Source organism: Procambarus clarkii, chromosome 16 (genome assembly GCF_040958095.1).
Source record: "Procambarus clarkii isolate CNS0578487 chromosome 16, FALCON_Pclarkii_2.0, whole genome shotgun sequence".
In the NCBI taxonomy this organism is placed as follows: Eukaryota; Metazoa; Arthropoda; class Malacostraca; order Decapoda; family Cambaridae; genus Procambarus; species Procambarus clarkii.
The window spans coordinates 7,843,002-7,862,111 of record NC_091165.1 but is presented as its reverse complement, the minus strand read 5'-3'; the positions used below and the strand labels follow the sequence as shown (position 1 = coordinate 7,862,111).

The 19,110-nt window shown below is 42.8% G+C and overlaps 1 protein-coding gene across 2 annotated transcripts in view; it reads right to left on the bottom strand.

Moving 5' to 3' along the window:
• Nucleotides 1-6,273: 6,273 nt before the first annotated feature.
• Nucleotides 6,274-19,110, bottom strand: part of LOC138365413 (uncharacterized) — a 78,102-nt gene continuing 65,265 nt past the window's right edge. For both annotated transcript variants that reach the window (XM_069325728.1, XM_069325727.1), the window contains exon 5: nt 6,274-7,612. In XM_069325728.1, coding sequence (XP_069181829.1) covers nt 7,397-7,612 — 216 coding nt within the window. In that variant the 3' untranslated portion in view covers nt 6,274-7,396. The remainder of the gene's footprint in view (nt 7,613-19,110) is intronic.

The following is a 19,110-nucleotide window of genomic DNA, read 5'->3' as shown; positions in this document are numbered from 1 at the left end:
GGCGAGAGGTGCTGGGAGTTGGTGGGTCTTGGTAAGCTCCTGGTGTGCCCTCAGCCGTGGTGGGCGGCCGGCTTTTACTTTGTCGGGGAGCACTGGATGACTTTCGCGTTTTAGATGGGGGTCGAGTTTGTGGTTTTGCTACCTAGTGTTCTCTATGTGGGGCGGGGCCGGTGCTTGTCACCCTGATGGACTCCTGGGGCTCCCAGGGTGACATTGTTGGTCGGGGTTTCTTTGTCACGAGGCATATTAGTTTCCAGTGATTGGCGTCACTCGTTTCACGAGTAGGTTTGGCGTTTTACCTTTCCGGACTTCGTGATTAACCCTTCACAGGTATGCCAGGGCGCATCTGGTCCCACGGTCGTCGTTGCCCCTAAATCACCAACAACAACACCAACACCGCATTAAGACAACATTACTGACTTCCTCAAGGTCGTCAGACTGTAAAATTACTTCTAAAATCTTGTGTAGTCTGCCAGAGGTACGAAGCTCGGGTGTGTCCCTATCCAGGACCTTCACCACTCAATAAGGAACGAGTTGTCCACCTTCGTCCTTTTGAGACCAGTGGTGTAGACTACACAGGAGCCATAACTTTGACAGGCCCTGGGGGACAAAATCCCTGTGAAGGCACTTGCTTACCTGAGCCACTACATGAGGAGTAGTGGCACTGGTAAGTAGGAGGAGGAGTAGTGACACTACACTACACTTAGAAGTGACTCCCGATATAAGTGTGGGATAAATACCAGGGGGAGAGATATAATGAGGACTGGAAAGTAAGGAATGCTACTTTAAAATAAGAGTGCAAAATAAAATTATAAAAAACCTTAGTCGGTTTGTACGTCCAGCCAATCCTCTTGTCCTTGATACAGGTAAATGAGCTGTAAACTTCAAGTACAGTTCTAAAGAGTAAACAAGGTTTTTGATTGAAGGAACACAATGTACCTGTTGGCATTTAAACGCATTAGCATTGAATTTATACAATGGGTGGAGAAGATCAACACAGTACAATGACTGAATACTGGTTCTCTTCAGGAATCAAAAGATCTGAACACTATAGTCTAGCCAAGCTCTTGACTGCGTAGCAACTAACGGAGATTATGTTTAGTAATTATAGCAACAACTAGTTATATGATACAAGCAAGATATTATATGTAAGCAAATATGAAAAATTAATGATTACTGTGATAGCAATTGATATCGTGATGATTTATACAGATTAATTATATATGCATATGTTTATACATATATTCAGATTAAATTGTAAAGACCAAGATAAATGCTCACTTGATTGTGGGGAGTTTCCCCATAAATAACGATTAACAATTTATATGAACAAGTTAAGGTCATAAAGCATACAATTGGCCAATTTACACTCTGCAAACACATAATAACTTATCCAAATTTAAAACCGATGCCCATCTAACCGTTTGCCAGATTTATGATTTCTCTTGATGATATGAGGCACAGTATTTTGATAATAAGATAGCAGCTTTGCTGTAAAATAGATTCACTTGTAGCGCTTGTTAGGATTAAGAAATAACTGGTAGTGGAGAGCGAACACATGTGCTGTGGGTGTACTACTCGTCACTCGTAATTAGATAATTGCAAACATAATTTGTTCTGATTTATAGTTCAACACCTCCCTGAGTATCTTAGAGAGCTATTTTAGTAACTTATCACTGAGAATTGAGATTAGTTTGTGCGGTAAGATCTAGGAAGGTGGTATATGACTTTTCAGTGTGCAGGGTAAGAAAGGTGGTGATGCAATGATGCACACTCCTTCCATGCATGAAGCCATATATCTGGGGGGATAGCATGGTTCTTATTCTATGGAGGAGACGGTTTAGGACCATTCTCTCGACCAGGGAATCCCCTGCTTGAGCTGTATAATATGAGCTATGTTATTGGGGAACTTCCTAACTCTTGGACCAACAGTATAATCATTCCAATTTCCAAGCCAAATCAAGAGAATGCTTTCCGCCCAATTTCCCTTACTAGCTACATTAGCAAAACATTCGAGAGAATGGTCCTAAACCGTCTCCTCCATAGAATAAGAACCATGCTATCCCCCCCAGATATATGGCTTCATGCATGGAAGGAGTGTGCATCATAGCATCACCACCTTTCTTACCCTGCACACTGAAAAGTCATATACCACCTTCCTAGATCTTAAGTCTGCCTTTGATATTGCAAATAGACATGTTATCTTGAGTGAGCTTGCAAGAATGAATATTGGTGGTCGGCTTCTTTGTTGGATCAGGGGTTACTTATCCAACAGGAAGTCATCTGTATTTTTCCAGGGGCATAGGAGTGTAACGAGAGACTTTGAACTAGGTACCCCGCAGGGTGGTGTCCTCAGTCCTACCTTATTTAATATCTTAATAAACTTGCTGTTAAACTCTATACCGAGCAAACCCAACGTCCACATCATTAGCTATGCTGATGATATAATGATACACACCACTGGGTATGCTAACATGCAGAACACTCTTAACTCTGTATTAGACTCATGTCAGGACCTAGGTTTAATTATCTCAGCAGAGAAAACAAAGATACTACATCGGCGCCCACCCAGGCAGGGAGGAGCTGTTCGCAAGATGCAACTGTCTGATGGCTCCCAGCTTGACTATGTAAACAGATTCAAATACCTTGGCCTTGAGGTGCCACTGTATGGTCCTGTTGTATTCAGACTCTGTCGTCAGTTTAAAGAGAGGCTCCGAGCTCTCAAGGCTGTTGCAGGTTATCACTCAGGCTATGGTGCCAATGTCAGAATTGTCAAAATGATGTACTTTGCATACATCAGATCTTTAGTGGATTATGCTGCACCTCTGCTTGTTTTGATGCCTGAAAGAAAGCTTGGAGGGCTTGAAAAATTGTAGAACGAACCCTTGAGGATAATCCTTGGGTGCCCTCGTACCACAAAGATACTTAATATGAGAAAGGAACTTAATATTCTGAGCGTTGTTGATCGTGTTACTGAAATTAACTGTCAAATTGGTATAAAAATGCTTAGGCTAACTCATCCTAATCCTTGCACAGAAGCCCTCCAGAATTTCTTTATTGAAGATCAGCATTGTTCCAAATGGATAACAAAAACTGGAACTCAACTCAGAATGTATGGGGTTCATGATTTGTACCAAGAGAAACAACAACGGCACTTTCCTGCACCGTGGGAGGTTACACCCTTTCCAGTTTTAATCCCTCCCTTTCCACCCAAGAAGCAAATTAGAGATCAGCCCAAGCTTCGTCTTGAGGCAAAGCTCAACGCCTTAAGCCATATTGATGCTCTGTCCACAGAGCATTCTCTCTCTCAAATTATATACACTGATGGTACCCTACACCGCACCACGGGTGTAGCTGGAAGTGCAGTTGTCCTGACAATGGGCGATGGCCTATACTTTGAGCGGGGAGTCCGTATAAACAACTGGGCCTCTACCCTTCAGACTGAACTATTTGCCTTGATCCTTGCACTGAAATGTGTACAAGTCTCAAAACTTGATACATTAATTGTAAGTGACTCCTTATCCTTAAATGCTCTCAACTCTTTAAGACATAACTGTAACATGCTCGTGTCCGAAGCTAGACACAAATACAACAAAATTATTAAGGATGGTAACAGAGTCCATTTCATGTGGTCTCCATCTCATGTTGGCCTCCGAATGCATGATAGAGCTGATAAGTTAGCCAAAGAATCTGCCTTTAAAGGAGCCGTTGAGTGTAACCTTGGATTGTCAATGAGCAATCTGAGAGCAGCAGTACACCGAGAACTTCAACAAGATCTTGTAGATCTGAGGCAAAGTGAAATTGACACCAGTAATTCCATCTATCATCATACTATCATGCAAGAGGAGCCACACATCTATGGATCATCCAATAAAATCAGCAGACTTCTAGATGTTACTACTGCTCGGCTTAGACTCGGTTACAAGTATCTCTGGGAATTCTCATTATCTGCTGATGTAGACCTGACCAAATGTAAACTGTGTCAACAAAATTATTCGCACACCCTCCGTCACTATGTGATGGAGTGCGAAAAGATACGTGAATTTAGAGACAATTCTATAACCCATGTTCCAGCGATGTGTCAATATTTCATTCAAAATGATCTGCTATCAGAAATTTTAGCCAAATATCCCCAGTTTGCTAACTGTAGGTAGTAACTGAGTGATTGTAACCTATCCACCGCTGCCCACTGGATGAGGGGCGGTGTGCAGGACAAACATATAAATTTTGACACTAGCTCTCCACATATGTCAGTTGCTTGATTTAGAACCTGTACTTGAGGTCGATCTCGAACCCATTGTTGATGTGACGACTTATATTGAATTTTGTAACTAGCTCATCAAGATTGTAACTTGCTTAGCTAAATGAATTGTGGGGATCAGTCCCTGAGCCCATTATGTGCCTCTGTTACCCTTTCCACTACCGCCCACAAGATGGGTATGGGGTGCATAATAAATTAACTAAACTAACTAACTAACTAACTCTGGTCCTGTTGAAAGTCTCAAGCATCATCTCGTGATCACTGTGTGTGTAAATCATGTGTTCTCGCCCTGGACGGCGGCTACCACTCTCTCAGTGAGGGTGGCCTTCAATGAATACATATTCATTATTTGTATTGTCTAGACAGATTACATAGATAAAAATGAGATTGTAAAAGAATTTTTTATTGGATTTAATGATTATAGGTGGTACTTACAAAACAAATTAATTATTTATTTAGGACTTAAAAATAAAGTATGTCACTGTTTCAGAATTATGTTCCAGTGGTATTTCAATTAAGACAGCTTCTTGTCAAACCTCCTAGATACTTGAAGATAGACAAGTAAAGGCATGCAGGCATCCATAGGTCTAATGGCAGACGTGGCGATTGTGGTGATGTCATTTAGGTTCCAGATGTATGATTCTAATATAGGAAGGATTCAATAGATGTATGATTCTGATAAGAATCTGATGTAGAATACAGATGTATGATATAGAAATAATTCATTTCTTATATTATTATTTTACTGGTGTGCAGAGACATTCATATGGGTTTTTTTGCAGACTTGCTGCCAGTCGATCCTGCTCCACGTTGATGATCTCTGACAATGGATCAAAGTTGTTGGAATGGGAAGTATGCCTGAGAGAGGTCTAGAACCAGTCAGTGGTACGCACTGCCCTGAATCAACGACAGAGCCAGTGGAAATTTATACCACCCCACCCCCCACCACCCTACCCTCAGAGCACCGTGGCACAAAGGGTTCTCTGAGCAGAAGGTGGTGACAATAACACGCAGTTATAGGAAAACCCTACATCGCCAATAGATCGATTTTCAGTAACTCCAAACTGTTGTCACGGAAATTGAAACTCTGGTCAATAACCGACCACTGACCTACCTCTTTGACGAAATCTCACAACCTGAGATATAAGTCTGTCTCATCTGATGTATGGAGGATCTCTAGCTCCTCTAGCGTTCCTCACTGACGAGGGACTAAGAGATCATTCATATGTCAGAGAGAACGTCCTGGTTTAGTGTTGCAAACATCAGTCCAGAGTAATTAGTCGGTGGATTGAAGTTTGGACCCGAGAGTACCTAACTGTTCCGAGGGAGTATCAATATGAGGCACACAACCCCAATAATAAAATACAACTTCATCCTGAATACAACTTCATCCTGACAATGTTGTTAAGGTGGACAATACCTGACCATGCTCAGATTGGCCTCTAGGCCATATAGTCTCTGTCTATCCAGACAGCCAAGATGTCTTGAGAATAGTGCAAATAAAGTGCAGAGGCACCACTAATCTCAAGACACTATAAAAAAAATAGTTCTTTTGGAGCTAGCAAGAAATGAAGTCGCCCAGAGACTTCCCATCCCTGCAGCTCCAGTACAGGACATCCGTCATGAACGAACTGTTGAACAACAGTCCTAAATGAAACTTAAACATAATTACAATAATTCAGAATGGGAGCATTGAAGTGTTCGCCAGTCCTAAACTATGGACTCCGACCCATGTTCCACCCCCCACCCCCCAGAATTACATTGGAAATTCCCATATCAAATATAACATTATAATGTAACAGTCATAAAATACTGTTAATTTGCATTAGTTCGAGTAGTTAATAAATACTTTATTTAGCCCTGAAATAAACAACAAAAAAGTTTCTAGCTAATTTATTGTAAAATTCTCCAGTCTCAGAACTGGTAACACAATTAACAAACTTTCTCATTTAATCATACATTCCATAATAATAAGTAATAAAATATGCTAAATAAACCAATTCTCCAAAATAAAAAATTAACTGTTCATGGACACATCCAGAGTGAGTAGGGAGGAGGGAAAAGCCATCTTAGTTTTTGTTGGTGAAACTTGAGCTGTAACAGAGCGTGCCTCCCTCAACACAGAAAATTACTCCAGCAAGTCCAGAATGTAGAGTGACTCACATTAATCACTAATTGTTGCCAAACCTTGAAACCCATGGAAAGTACAGCTTTCGATTTATTTTATTACATATATTTTTGGACCATTTATTAGTGTAGGAATTTATCATCAAGCAGCAGGGAAACACATCCAGCATGAGTAAACCATCATGATTAATATGTTAATCGTGATGGTTTAATATTTATAAATGAATTTTATCTTTAGTTATACATATGTTACTATGTAACATCTCTACAGGTAATTTGTCAACACGCATAAAACAACATTGAGCTGGTACATCCCAAGACCACCCAGACGCCATTAATACCTGTCCAGTACGGAGTACGTGCCCAAGGGAATCTGATGTTGGATGACCACCTGAGACAGTTTAAATTATAACTAACACAGTTGCAGAAATACTACTAACTATTTAATTACAGTTTAGCAGATAATTTATATCAACTGTTTCATTAGGGTGTGATAAATTGATTTAAAAAACCCTCCCAAAAATATATGAAGGTAATTTTACCGGTGATACAAAAATCATAAAAACGCAGTCCATTCACAAGTAATAAATATAATTAAATACAATCTATTGAATTAATAATCAAAACAATCACTGGTAGATTTCCCAACATATGTCTCCTTTTACACTACTCGAAAGAGCCAAAGTTTAACCCCCAAGCACAACTAGGGGAGTACAAACCCACACACATTCCTAGGATGCAGTCTATTCCAGCTGTCTAACTTAAAGGGACCTACTTACTGCTTAGTGAACTAGTGCATCAGGTGATGGAAAGTTTAGCCATTTCTTCCTGTGTGTGTATGTGCTTGCTTGTATGTATATGTATATTACATGAATATGTGTTTATGTGTGTGTTCTAATGTGTGTTTAGAGTTGTATTGAAACAAAATTTGACTGACATGTAATGTAAACATTACAAAAAATTAAGTAAAAGTCTTTGAAAAAGCTCTCATTGTTTGTGGTTTCCTGATTATAACTGTGATTTTGGTGACAGGTATTTAGTCATTATTTTGAACTGCTTGTGATCCATGCGGGACAGGTCGAGCAGACCTTCTTCCAGGGTGCAGAAGTCAAATGTGGTGTGGACCTTGTAACCTAGACGAAGAAGCATTTTCTCCACGCGTGGGTTGGTCATTATTAAAGAAGTCATTTTGAATCCCTGCTTGGTGGCAATGATGACACTCTTCTGAAAGTCGAAGAAACAACGATAAAACTTAATTATATATTATTTAATTTGTTTAACCTAAAAGTATATTATCAGGCGATTTATTACTCTTGTTTGCGAGCTAAGAAAACGTCATTTACATTTTTATCTTATGGTTTACCTCAATTTGTTTTCCCTGGATCATAATTAAAAAATAGCTTTTCGACCATGTACCCAACTGCGCCTGGGTGAACGGTGAGACAGTTAAGTATCCCTGCCACGTCTTTTCTATTTGCCAGAGATAAAATTTAGGCCATATTCTCTCTTACGGAGTTTGTGGGCTGAGGGCGCTGTTCTCTACACCACACTGTGAGTCAGTACTCGTACTAGTAAACCTTAGCTATTTACATACCATTAACTCTTTTACCACTAACACCGTCTCAACTGGTTCATCGCTCACATCAACTTATTTACTTCTATCATTATCTCATCTGGAACACCTCTCACATCAAGTCTTACAATTAACACCATCTTAGCTGGTTTATGACTAAAATCAACTCTCCTACTAATGACATCATCTTAGGTAGTTTACTTCCCACATTATCTCCTTTACCATTAACATCAAAATAGGTTAGGTGCTAGTAGGGCCTAAGGAGGATGGTAAACTAGTAGTATACTCCACTTACATTTTCACGAGAACTACTAATATACTCGTGACAAGGTATTCTAGAGAACGTAAGAACAGCTAGGACTAAACCTGAAAAGTAATAGATTATCGCATCAAACTAACACAGGCCGAGATCAATGATGCATTGTATGCTGCTCATACTCTACAACAATACTGTTGCCCGTTTTGTTTTCAAAATCTCTATAATGCAGTATACCGCTCTTTAAAATTACATTTTATCCAAACTGATGAGCCTTCTATTCAGCACACAAGCACTTTATTTATCCCAAACAAAGTCTCACAGAACATTTTATATATTGCCACAGATTTATTAGTCAACGTTGCGTCCTTGGGGAAGTTAAAAGGTTAATCTTCAAAGAAGCTTAACTCTACAATCATGTTGGCTCATACCTAATTAAATCCACCACGCTAATGCCTTGACTAGACCTTTAATTTTGGAATTGTACGATCTTGGTGCCAGTTGGCGATAATCCAGGTGTTGACACTGACTATACCACATACAATATTCTAGTTGCATTTATACCTAATACTCATAATAAAAATCTAGGCGCTATGCTCCTCGCATTCCTGGAATATGTCCATTATAAATGGGGGAGACCTTTTTATGCCAACTCAATAAATTTGTCTGCACAACGAATCAAGGGTCTCGATTAGAATTAAATTAATATCATGTCTCAACTGTTTATTAAGAGATCTCTGTGTCTCCAATGTTAGTGGCATGTTCTTGAGTTTGACTTAATTAGTTCTTATTAGAAATTAGAATAATAAAATATGACAGAACTTGAAGAAATAGATCGTCCAGTTAGAAAGAAATTCTAACATTTTTAGTAAACTATATGTGTGAGGGGATGGTTCACCAGTTCACTTACAATAGTGCTCTTATGCCTGTGGAGGCCAGTACACTCGTTAAGTGCACTTGTCAAGTGCGCGAACTGGAGTTTGGTAACCAGCAACCAAAACATCTAGTGTTTGGGCTCATGTGAGACCCCCAGTCATCAGCATTCCAGAAATGTTACCCTGGCCGGGGTAGCACGACTGTGGACCGAGATAGAGCTGATAGCATCATTCTATTGTATGGCTTGGAGCTAGGGACTCAAGATTTGTGCGGGAATCTTGGGAGGCCTGGGACAGGGTGGTGCGAGCTGTGGGCCTACCGCGCCAGCCACTTGACTCGTCGTCATGGCAACAGCCTCCATTTTAGTAAACATCTAGAGCCGCCATGTTAGTCGGTCATCTTGAAGTTGCCCTAGAGGCCATGCTACACCGTCGCTGATTGGTTAAGAGGGGTAGGCCGTTGAGTGCCTCCCTCTCATTGGTTATTTCGAGGAGGACGCGGGAATCGCCAGTGTCCTTCCCTCGAGACGTTATTCTGAACTCAGGCACCACTGTGTCCTCACGCTCCCTGTACTCATTCGGCCAAATTGAGTATAGGGCATTGTGGTGGCTTGACTAAACTGCTTCACCTCATGCTTCATTTACGACGGTGGTCGCAGCAGAATCTGGCCGAAATCGTCGCTCGAAGGGGAGAAAGACATTGTGTACAGTGGGTAGAGATCTAAAGATCTTGACTTGGATAATTTGCATACGAGCAGTAACAGACTCGTGGGTCTCCATGCCAGTAATTATAGACGTTCAAATTCCTGCTAGTGCTCTGTAGCAGTCGATAAGGAACGGAGAAATTCGTGTCAAGTGTTCAGGGGCAGTTTTCTCATAGAAATTCGTGGAAAATCTCGAGTCAGTGATTTTTGGTGCCAAAGTGTTGGGAGCGCTAAGCTTGCTCGGGAGGGGTGGGGTAGGTCTCCGCTTAAGTCTACCACCCGCCACCTAGTGCGCCGCCACTTATACCATCTACCGCCACCTACCACCGCTGTGAGCCAGCCAACCACCGCAGGGTGGTAGCCACCGTCCCCTCTGAGCGCTGGCAGGTGACTGAGGGAGCGCAGCTCCTGGCGGCAGAGGACCCTCCCAGAGTGAGTGAGGACCGCCGGGCAAGGCGGAGCATGGACCAGCCCAAATCGGGGGAGTCCACTCTCACAATATGTAGAGAGCAGATAGATGTTGGAGGCAAACATATTGTGTGGTTATTTTTGTTTATGTGTTTAAGGGGAAACATTTTTATTGGAGTGTCAATGGGTTGCAGGTTTGTCTTTGGGGAAGAAGTTGCTGAGAACTTCAAAGCCAGCACAGAGGGAGTAGTAGATGAGACTCCAAGGTAGTGGAGGAGAGGACCTCGAGCTGTGAGGAGAAGCAGTGAAGAGGAGTGTCAAGTGCTTCTGTAGAAGTGGTGAAGCACAATAGTTGCTCGAGGAAACTTCATGGTGTAGCATGAAGTTATATATATTGTTATATTATAGTTATATATATATTGACTTCTTGATGTGTAGTGCCTCGCAGACATCCAGCCGTCTGCGAGGCACTACACATCAAGAAGTCAACACCAGCAATCAACAGCCAATTAATGCACAACTATATTCTACCCACTTCAAGACTCCGCTCCAATATAGAAGCATCAAGAAATATGGACCAATAGGCTTTCGACAATTACTTCCATTCAATACCCATTGTTTCGTGTTCTGTCTTGTGTTTGATTTTAATACCCATTCAATACCCATTGTTTCGTGTTCTGTCTTGTGTTGGAATTTAATACCCATTGAATACCCATTGTTGAAAGTTCGTTTTTCACCTCATCCACCTCACCCAAATGTAGATATAAACCTCGAAGATGTGTAAAGCTCTATTCAGTTTCAGTTGTGTGTTTGTAAACTAAAGTCTTTGAAAATGTAATAAGTTTTACGAAACGCGTTTAAGTGTCGCGTCAGACTAGAAATAAAAATGGATTTTGGAGAATTGATCTTTGAATTACCATCAACAGTGAAAAGAAATGTAAGAAAGATAGAGAAAATTTGTGTTAGAATTATTAATCTTACTTTTTCGGTCATATTTAATGGTATATATATATATATATATATATATATATATATATATATATATATATATATATATATATATATATATATATATATATATTTATATATATATATATATATATATATATATATATATATATATATATATATATATATATATATGTCGTACCTAGTAGCCAGAACGAACTTGTCAGCCTACTATGCAAGGCCCTATTTGCCTAATAAGCCAAGTTTTCACGAATTAATTGTTTTTCGACTACCTAACCTACCTAACCTAACCTAACCTAACTTTTTCGGCTACCTAACCTAACCTAACCTATAAAAATAGGTTAGGTTAGGTTAGGTAGGGTTGGTTAGGTTCGGTCATATATCTACGTTAATTTTAACTCCAATAAAAACAAATTGACCTCATACATATTGAAATGGGTAGCTTTATCATTTCACAAGATAAAAAATAGAGAAAATATATTAATTCATGAAAACTTGGCTTATTAGGCAAATCGGGCCTTGCATAGTAGGCTGAGAAGTGCGTTCTGGCTACTAGGTACGACATATATATATATATATATATATATATATATATATATATATATATATATATATATATATATATATATATATATATATTTAGACAACACCCAGTCTAAAGATTATTTAATCTTCACTTGTGGTTTATGCAAGTATAGGCTTATAAGCTGGACACGAGTTCTCTCACATTGACAGTGGCTTGATGGAAAATGCAGACTGACCCCACACTCATCTGGTGCCTTCGGGAAGTAGAGATGTTTGAGATATATATATCTCGAACTATCTACTTCTTTTGAAAGGTCTGATGGTGTAGTGGGTTAAAGCATACTAGTTATGCCTGCTACTGGAAGGTAGTTGTGCTTTCTGGGTTCGAGTCCCACTGGTGGGTGTTGTCTAAAGATTATTTAATCTTCACTTGTGGTTTATGCAAGTATAGGCTTATAAGCTGGACACGAGTTCTCTCACATTGACAGTGGCTTGATGGAAAATGCAGACTGACCCCACACTCATCTGGTGCCTTCGGGAAGTAGAGATGTTTGAGATATATATATCTCGAACTATCTACTTCTTTTGAAAGGTCTGATGGTGTAGTGGGTTAAAGCATACTAGTTATGCCTGCTACTGGAAGGTAGTTGTGCTTTCTGGGTTCGAGTCCCACTGGTGGGTGTTGTCTAAAGATTATTTAATCTTCACTTGTGGTTTATGCAAGTATAGGCTTATAAGCTGGACACGAGTTCTCTCACATTGACAGTGGCTTGATGGAAAATGCAGACTGACCCCACACTCATCTGGTGCCTTCGGGAAGTAGAGATGTTTGAGATATATATATCTCGAACTATCTACTTCTTTTGAAAGGTCTGATGGTGTAGTGGGTTAAAGCATACTAGTTATGCCTGCTACTGGAAGGTAGTTGTGCTTTCTGGGTTCGAGTCCCACTGGTGGGTGTTGTCTAAAGATTATTTAATCTTCACTTGTGGTTTATGCAAGTATAGGCTTATATATATATATATATATATGTCGTACCTAGTAGCCAGAACGAACTTGTCAGCCTACTATGCAAGGCCCGATTTGCCTAATAAGCCAAGTTTTCACGAATTAATTGTTTTTCGACTACCTAACCTACCTAACCTAACCTAACCTAACTTTTTCGGCTACCTAACCAAACCTAACCTATAAAGATAGGTTAGGTTAGGTTAGGTTAGGTAGGGTTGGTTAGGTTCGGTCATATATCTACGGTAATTTTAACTCCAATAAAAACAAATTGACCTCATACATATTGAAATGGGTAGCTTTATCATTTCACAAGATAAAAAAATAGAGAAAATATATTAATTCATGAAAACTTGGCTTATTAGGCAAATCGGGCCTTGCATAGTAGGCTGAGAAGTGCGTTCTGGCTTCTAGGTACGACATATATATATATATATATATATATATATATATATATATATATATATATATATATATATATATATATATATATATATATATATATATGTATATATATATATATATATATATATATATATATATATATATATATATATATATATATATATATATATATATATATATGTCGTACCTAGTAGCCAGAACGCACTTCTCAGCCTACTATGCAAGGCCCAATTTGCCTAATAAGCCAAGTTTTCCTGAATTAATATATTTTCTCTATTTTTTTTCTTATGAAATGATAAAGCTACCCATTTCATTATGTATGAGGTCAATTTTATTTTATTGGAGTTAAAATTAACGTGGATATATGACCGAACTTAACCAACCCTACCTAACCTAACCTAACCTATCTTTATGGGTTAGGTTAGGTTAGGTAGCCGAAAAAGCTAGGTTAGGTTAGGTTAGGTAGGTTAGGTAGTCGAAAAACAATTAATTCATGAAAACTTGGCTTATTAGGCAAATCGGGCCTTGCATAGTAGCCTGAGAAGTGCGTTCTGGCTACTAGGTACGACATATATATATATATATGTGTGTGTGTGTGTGTGTGTGTCGTACCTAGTAGCCAGAACGCACTTCTCAGCCTACTATGCAAGGCCCGATTTGCCTAATAAGCCAAGTTTTCCTGATTTAATACATTTTCTCTAATTTTTTTCTTATCAAATGATAAAGCTACCGATTTCATTATGTATGAGGTCAATTTTTTTTATTGGAGTTAAAATTAACGTAGATATATGACCGAACCTAACCAACCCTACCTAACCTAACCTAACCTATCTCTATAGGTTAGGTTCGGTTAGGTAGCCGAAGAGTTAGGTTAGGTTAGGTTAGGTAGGTTAGGTAGTCGAAAAACAAATATTTCATGAAAACTTGGCTTATTAGGCAAATCGGGCCTTGCATAGAAGGCTGAGAAGTGCGCAACCTAACCTAACCTAACCTATAAAGATAGGTTAGGTTAGGTTAGGTAGCCGAAAAAGTTAGGTTAGGTTAGGTTAGGTAGGTTAGGTAGTCGAAAAACAATTATTTCATGAAAACTTGGCTGAGAAGTGCGTTCTGGCTACTAGGCACGACATATGTATATATATATATATATATATATATATATATATATATATATATATATATATATATATATATATATATATATATATATATATATATATATATATATATATATATATATATATATATATATATATATATATATATATATATATGTCGTACCTAGTAGCCAGAACGCGCTTCTCAGCCTACTAAGCAAGGCCCGATTTGCCTAATAAGCCAAATTTTCATGAAAAAGTTGTTTTTCGACTTCCTAACCTACCTAACCTAACCTAACCTAGCTTTTTCGGCTACCTAACCTAACCTAACCTATAGAGATAGGTTAGGTTAGGTTAGGTATGGTTGGTTAGGTTCGGTCATATATCTACGTTAATTTTAACTCCAATAAAAAAAAATTGACCTCACGCATAATGAAATGGGTAGCTTTATCATTTCATAAGAAAAAAATTAGAGAAAATATAAAAATTCATGAAAACTTGGCTTATCAGGCAAATCGGGCCTTGCATAGTAGGCTGAGAAGTGCGTTCTGGCTACTAGGTACGACACACATATATATATATATATATATATATATATATATATATATATATATATATATATATATATGTATATATGTCGTACCTAGTAGCCAGAACGCACTTCTCAGCCTACTATGCAGGGCCCAATTTACCTAATAAGCCAAGTTTTCATGAATTAATTGTTTTTCGACTACCTAACCTACCTAACCTAACCTAACCTAACTTTTTCGGCTACCTAACCTAACCTAACCTATAAAGATAGGTTAGGTTAGGTTAGGTAGGGTTGGTTAGGTTCGGTCATATATCGACGTTAATTTTAACTCCAATAACAAAAAATTGACCTCATACATAATGAAATGGGTAGCTTTATCATTTCATAAGAAAAAAATTTGAGAAAATATATTAATTCAGAAAAACTTGGCTTATTAGGCAATTTCGGCCAGTTTGGGGCGGTCGTCAGTGTGCGGTTGCACCTGCTCTCCTCGGGTCCGCTAAAGGGTATGCGGTCAAATATTCGCACCCTAGGAATGAGGCTGCGGGCGGACATTCCTTCTCAAGTGAGGCTTCTGGGGTGTTCTATTCGAGTGTTTTATGCTCGCCAGCCCCGTATGTGTTACCGTTGTGGCCTCTTGGGACATCAGGCTGCTATGGTGCTCTGAACCTGCCGTCGCGCCCGTCAACCTCTTCCGTGAGGAGGATTTCCCGCCGCTCCCTGTGGAGGAGGATTCGTTGGGTGTGGACGCCGCTTTGGCTGCTGCCGTATCCTGTGTGTCGCCTGAAGTGTCTCCTGCAGATGTCGCCCCTCCTCCAGAGGCTGTGTCGCCTGTTGCGGTTGCCTCTTCTCAGGCGGTTGTGTTGCCGTCGGGTGTTCGTCCTGCCCCGGTTGCTGTCCTTGGATGCTTCCGTGGTTCTTCCGGCTCCTGTATGCACGGCTCCCCCGTCTTCCTGTTCTCCGTCTGTGGTGCCTGTCACTGCACCCTCGTCGTGTGCCCAGGATGTGCTGGGTGCTGGGGTCGCTGTGGGATCTCCTACTGTGCTCGACCTGGTTCCCTGTGTGGTTGAGGATGCTGCCGTCCTGCGGAGAGCGTCGGTTCGCCTGGCCTGTGTTGTCTGGGTCTCTGGGTCGACATCCGGCTCTGATGATGTGAGGCTGGTGCCCAACCCAGGAAACAATTTTAGGTTGCCACAACGAATCTGGAAAGTGTTGGAAAGTAGGGGCAACGTTTGTTTTTACGCATTAAATGCGTAATTTTGTGTGGATGTAAATAAGTTTCTGAAACGTATCGCACGAAACGTTGGCTAAAAAAAAATGAAACCTTGTGGCAACCTTAAATGTTTCATATACGTAGTTTTTTATTGCTGTTATTTATATAAATGTAGAAATATAAAAGTATATTTCAACATTTAATAAAAAGAAAAGATCATAAAGGTTAATTCATCATTTTTATTCATTTTTTTAAGAAGAGCTCGAGGAGGAAGGAGGCGGAGATGGAGGAGGAGGGCGAGGAGGAAGGAGGAGGAGGAGGGCGAAGAGGGAGGAAGAGGAGGAAGAAGGAGAGCCAGGAGGAAGGAGGAGGTGGAGGGCGAAGAGGGAGGAAGAGGAGGAAGGAGGAGTAGGGCGAGGAGGAAGGAGGGGGAGGGTGAGGAGGAAGACGAGGAGGAAGGAGGAGTAGGGCGAGGAGGAAGGAGGAGTAGGGCGAGGAGGGCGAGGAGGAAGGAGGAGTAGGGCGAGGAGGAAGGAGGAAGGAGGGGGAGGGTGAGGAGGAAGACGAGGAGGAAGGAGGAGAGCGAGGAGGAAGGAGGAGGAGAGCGAGGAGGAGTAGGGCGAGGAGAGAGAGGGAGGAGGCGGAAGAGGTGTAAGGAGGAGATAGAGTGAGAAGGAAGGAGGACGAGAAGGAATGCTGGGGAGGAGGAGGGAGTAGGAGGTCGAGGAAGGAGGAGAGCGAGGAGCAGGAGGGCGACGAGGAAGGAGGAAAGAGGAGGAGAGCGAGGAGGAGGGCGAGAAGGAAGGAATAATATTTCGAGGAGGAGAGAGAGGAAGAAGGAGGTGGAGGAACAAGGAGGAGGAGGGCGAGGAGGAAGGAAAAGGAGGAGAGCAAGGAGGAAGAAGGAGGAGGAGGAAGGAGGAAGAGGGCGAGGAAGAAGGAGGAGAGCGAGGAGGAGGAGGAGGAGGACGAGAAGGAAGGAATAGGAGGTCGAGGAGGAAGGAGGAGGAGGAGGAGAGCAAGGAGGAAGAATTCCTTCTTCCTCCTGAATTCCAGATAAGAGGATGAGGTCGAGGAGAAAGAAGGAGGTCGAGGAAGAAGGAGGAGGAGCGCGAAGAGGAGGGAGGAGGAAGGAGGAGGGTAAGGAGGAAGGAGGAGGAGGGCGAGGAGGAAGGAGGAGGAGAGCGAGGAAGAAGGAGGAAGAGTAGGGCGAGGAGGGAGAAAGAGAAGGCGGAAGAGGAGTAAGGAGGAGGGCGAGAAGGAAGGAGGAGGAGGGCGAGAAGGAAGGAGGAGGAGGGCGAGAAGAAAGGAGGAGGGCGAGAAGGAAGGAAGAGGAGGGCGAGAAGGAAGGAAGAGGAGGGCGAGAAGGAAGGAAGAGGAGGGCGAGAAGGAAGGAAGAGGAGGGCGAGAAAGAAGGAGGAGGAGGGCGAGAAGGAACGAGGAGAAGGGCGAGAAGGAACGAGGAGTAGGGCGAGGAGGAAGAAGGAGGAGGGCGAGGAGGAAGGAGGAGGAGGGCGAGGAGGAAGGAGAAGGGCGAGGAGGAAGGAGGAGGAGGGCGAGGAGGAAGGAGGAGGAGGGCAAGGAGGAAGAAGGAGGAGGGCGAGGAGGAAGGAGGAAGAGTAGGGCGAGGATGGAGAGGGAGGAGGCAGAAGAGGAGTAAGGAGGAGGGCGAGAACGAAGGAGGAGGAGGGCGAGAAGGAAAGAGGAGGAAGGAGGAGGAGGAAAGAGGAGGAGGGCGAGAAGGAAGGTGGAGGAGGACGAGAAGGAAGGAGGGGGAAGGAGGAAGGCGAGGAAGAAGGAAGAGGGCGAGGAGGGAGGTGGAGGTCGAGGAAGAAGGAGGGCAAGGAGGAGAGCGAGGAGCAGGAGGGCGTCAAGGAAGGAGGAGAAGAGCAAGGAGGAATGAGGAGGAGGAGGACGAGAAGGAATGAGGAGGAGGAAGGAGGACGAGGAGGAAGGAGGAGTAGGAGGGCGAAGAGGAAGGCGGAGTAGGAGGGCGAAGAGGAAGGTGGAGTATATAGGAGGGCGAAGAGAAAGGAGGAGAGCGAGAAGGAGGGCGAGAAGGAAGGAATAGGAGGGCGAGGAGGAAGGACGAGGGCGAGGAGGAGGAAGGAGGAAAGAGGAGGAAGAGGGAGGAGAGCGAGGAAGAAGGCGAGGACGAAGGAGGAGGAGGGCGAAGAGTAAGAAGGAGGAGGGCGAGGAGGAAGGAGGAGGGCGAGGAGAAAGGAGGCGGGCGAGGAGGAAGGAGGAGGAGGGCGAGGAGGAAGGAGCAGGGTAAGGAGGAAGGAGGAGGAAGGCGTGGAGGAAGGAGGAGAGCGAGGAGGAAGATTGCGAGGAGGAGGGCGAGGAGGAAGGAGGAGGAGGAGAGCGAGGAGGAAGAATTCCAGATAAGAGGATGAGGTCGAGGAGAAAGGAGGAGGAGAGCGAGGAGGAAGGAGGAGGAGAAGGGCAAGGAGGAAGAGGGAGGGGAAGGAGGAGGAGGGCGAGGAGGAAGGGCAAAGAGGTAGGAGGGCGAAGAGAAAGGAGGAGAGCGAGGAGGGAGGAAGGATGAGGAGAGCGAGGAGGAAGGAGGAGGAGAGCGAGGGGGAAGGAGGAGTAGGAGGGCGAAGAGAAAGGAGGAGGGCGAGGAGGGAGGAAGGAGGAGGAGAGCGAGGAGGAAGGAGGAAGAAAGCGAGGAGGAAGGAGGAGGAGAGCGAGGTGGAAAGCGAGGAGGAAGGAGGAGTAGGAAGAGGAGGAAGGAGGAGGAGGAGGGCAAGGAGGAGGAGGGCGAGAAGGAAGGACGAGGAGGGCGAGGAGGAAGGAGGAAGAGGGTGAGGAGGGTGAGGAGGAGGGAGGAGAGCGAGAAGGAAGGAGGAGGAGGGTGAGGAGGAAGGAGGATGACGGCGAGAACGAAGGAGGAGGGGCGAGGATGAAGGAGCAGGAAGGAGGAGGGCAAGTGGGAAGGAGCAGGGCGAGGAAGATGGAGGAGGAGAGCAAGGAGGAAGGGGGAGGAGGAGGGCGAGGAGGAAGACGAGGAGGAAGGAGGAGGAGGAGAGCGAGGAGGAAGGTGGAAAACTACGGCGGAAGAGGAGTAAGGAGGAGGCGGAAGAGGAGTAAGGAGGAGGGCGAGAAGGAAGGACGAGGAGGGCGAGGAGGAAGGAGGAGTAGGGCGAGGAGGAAGGAGGAG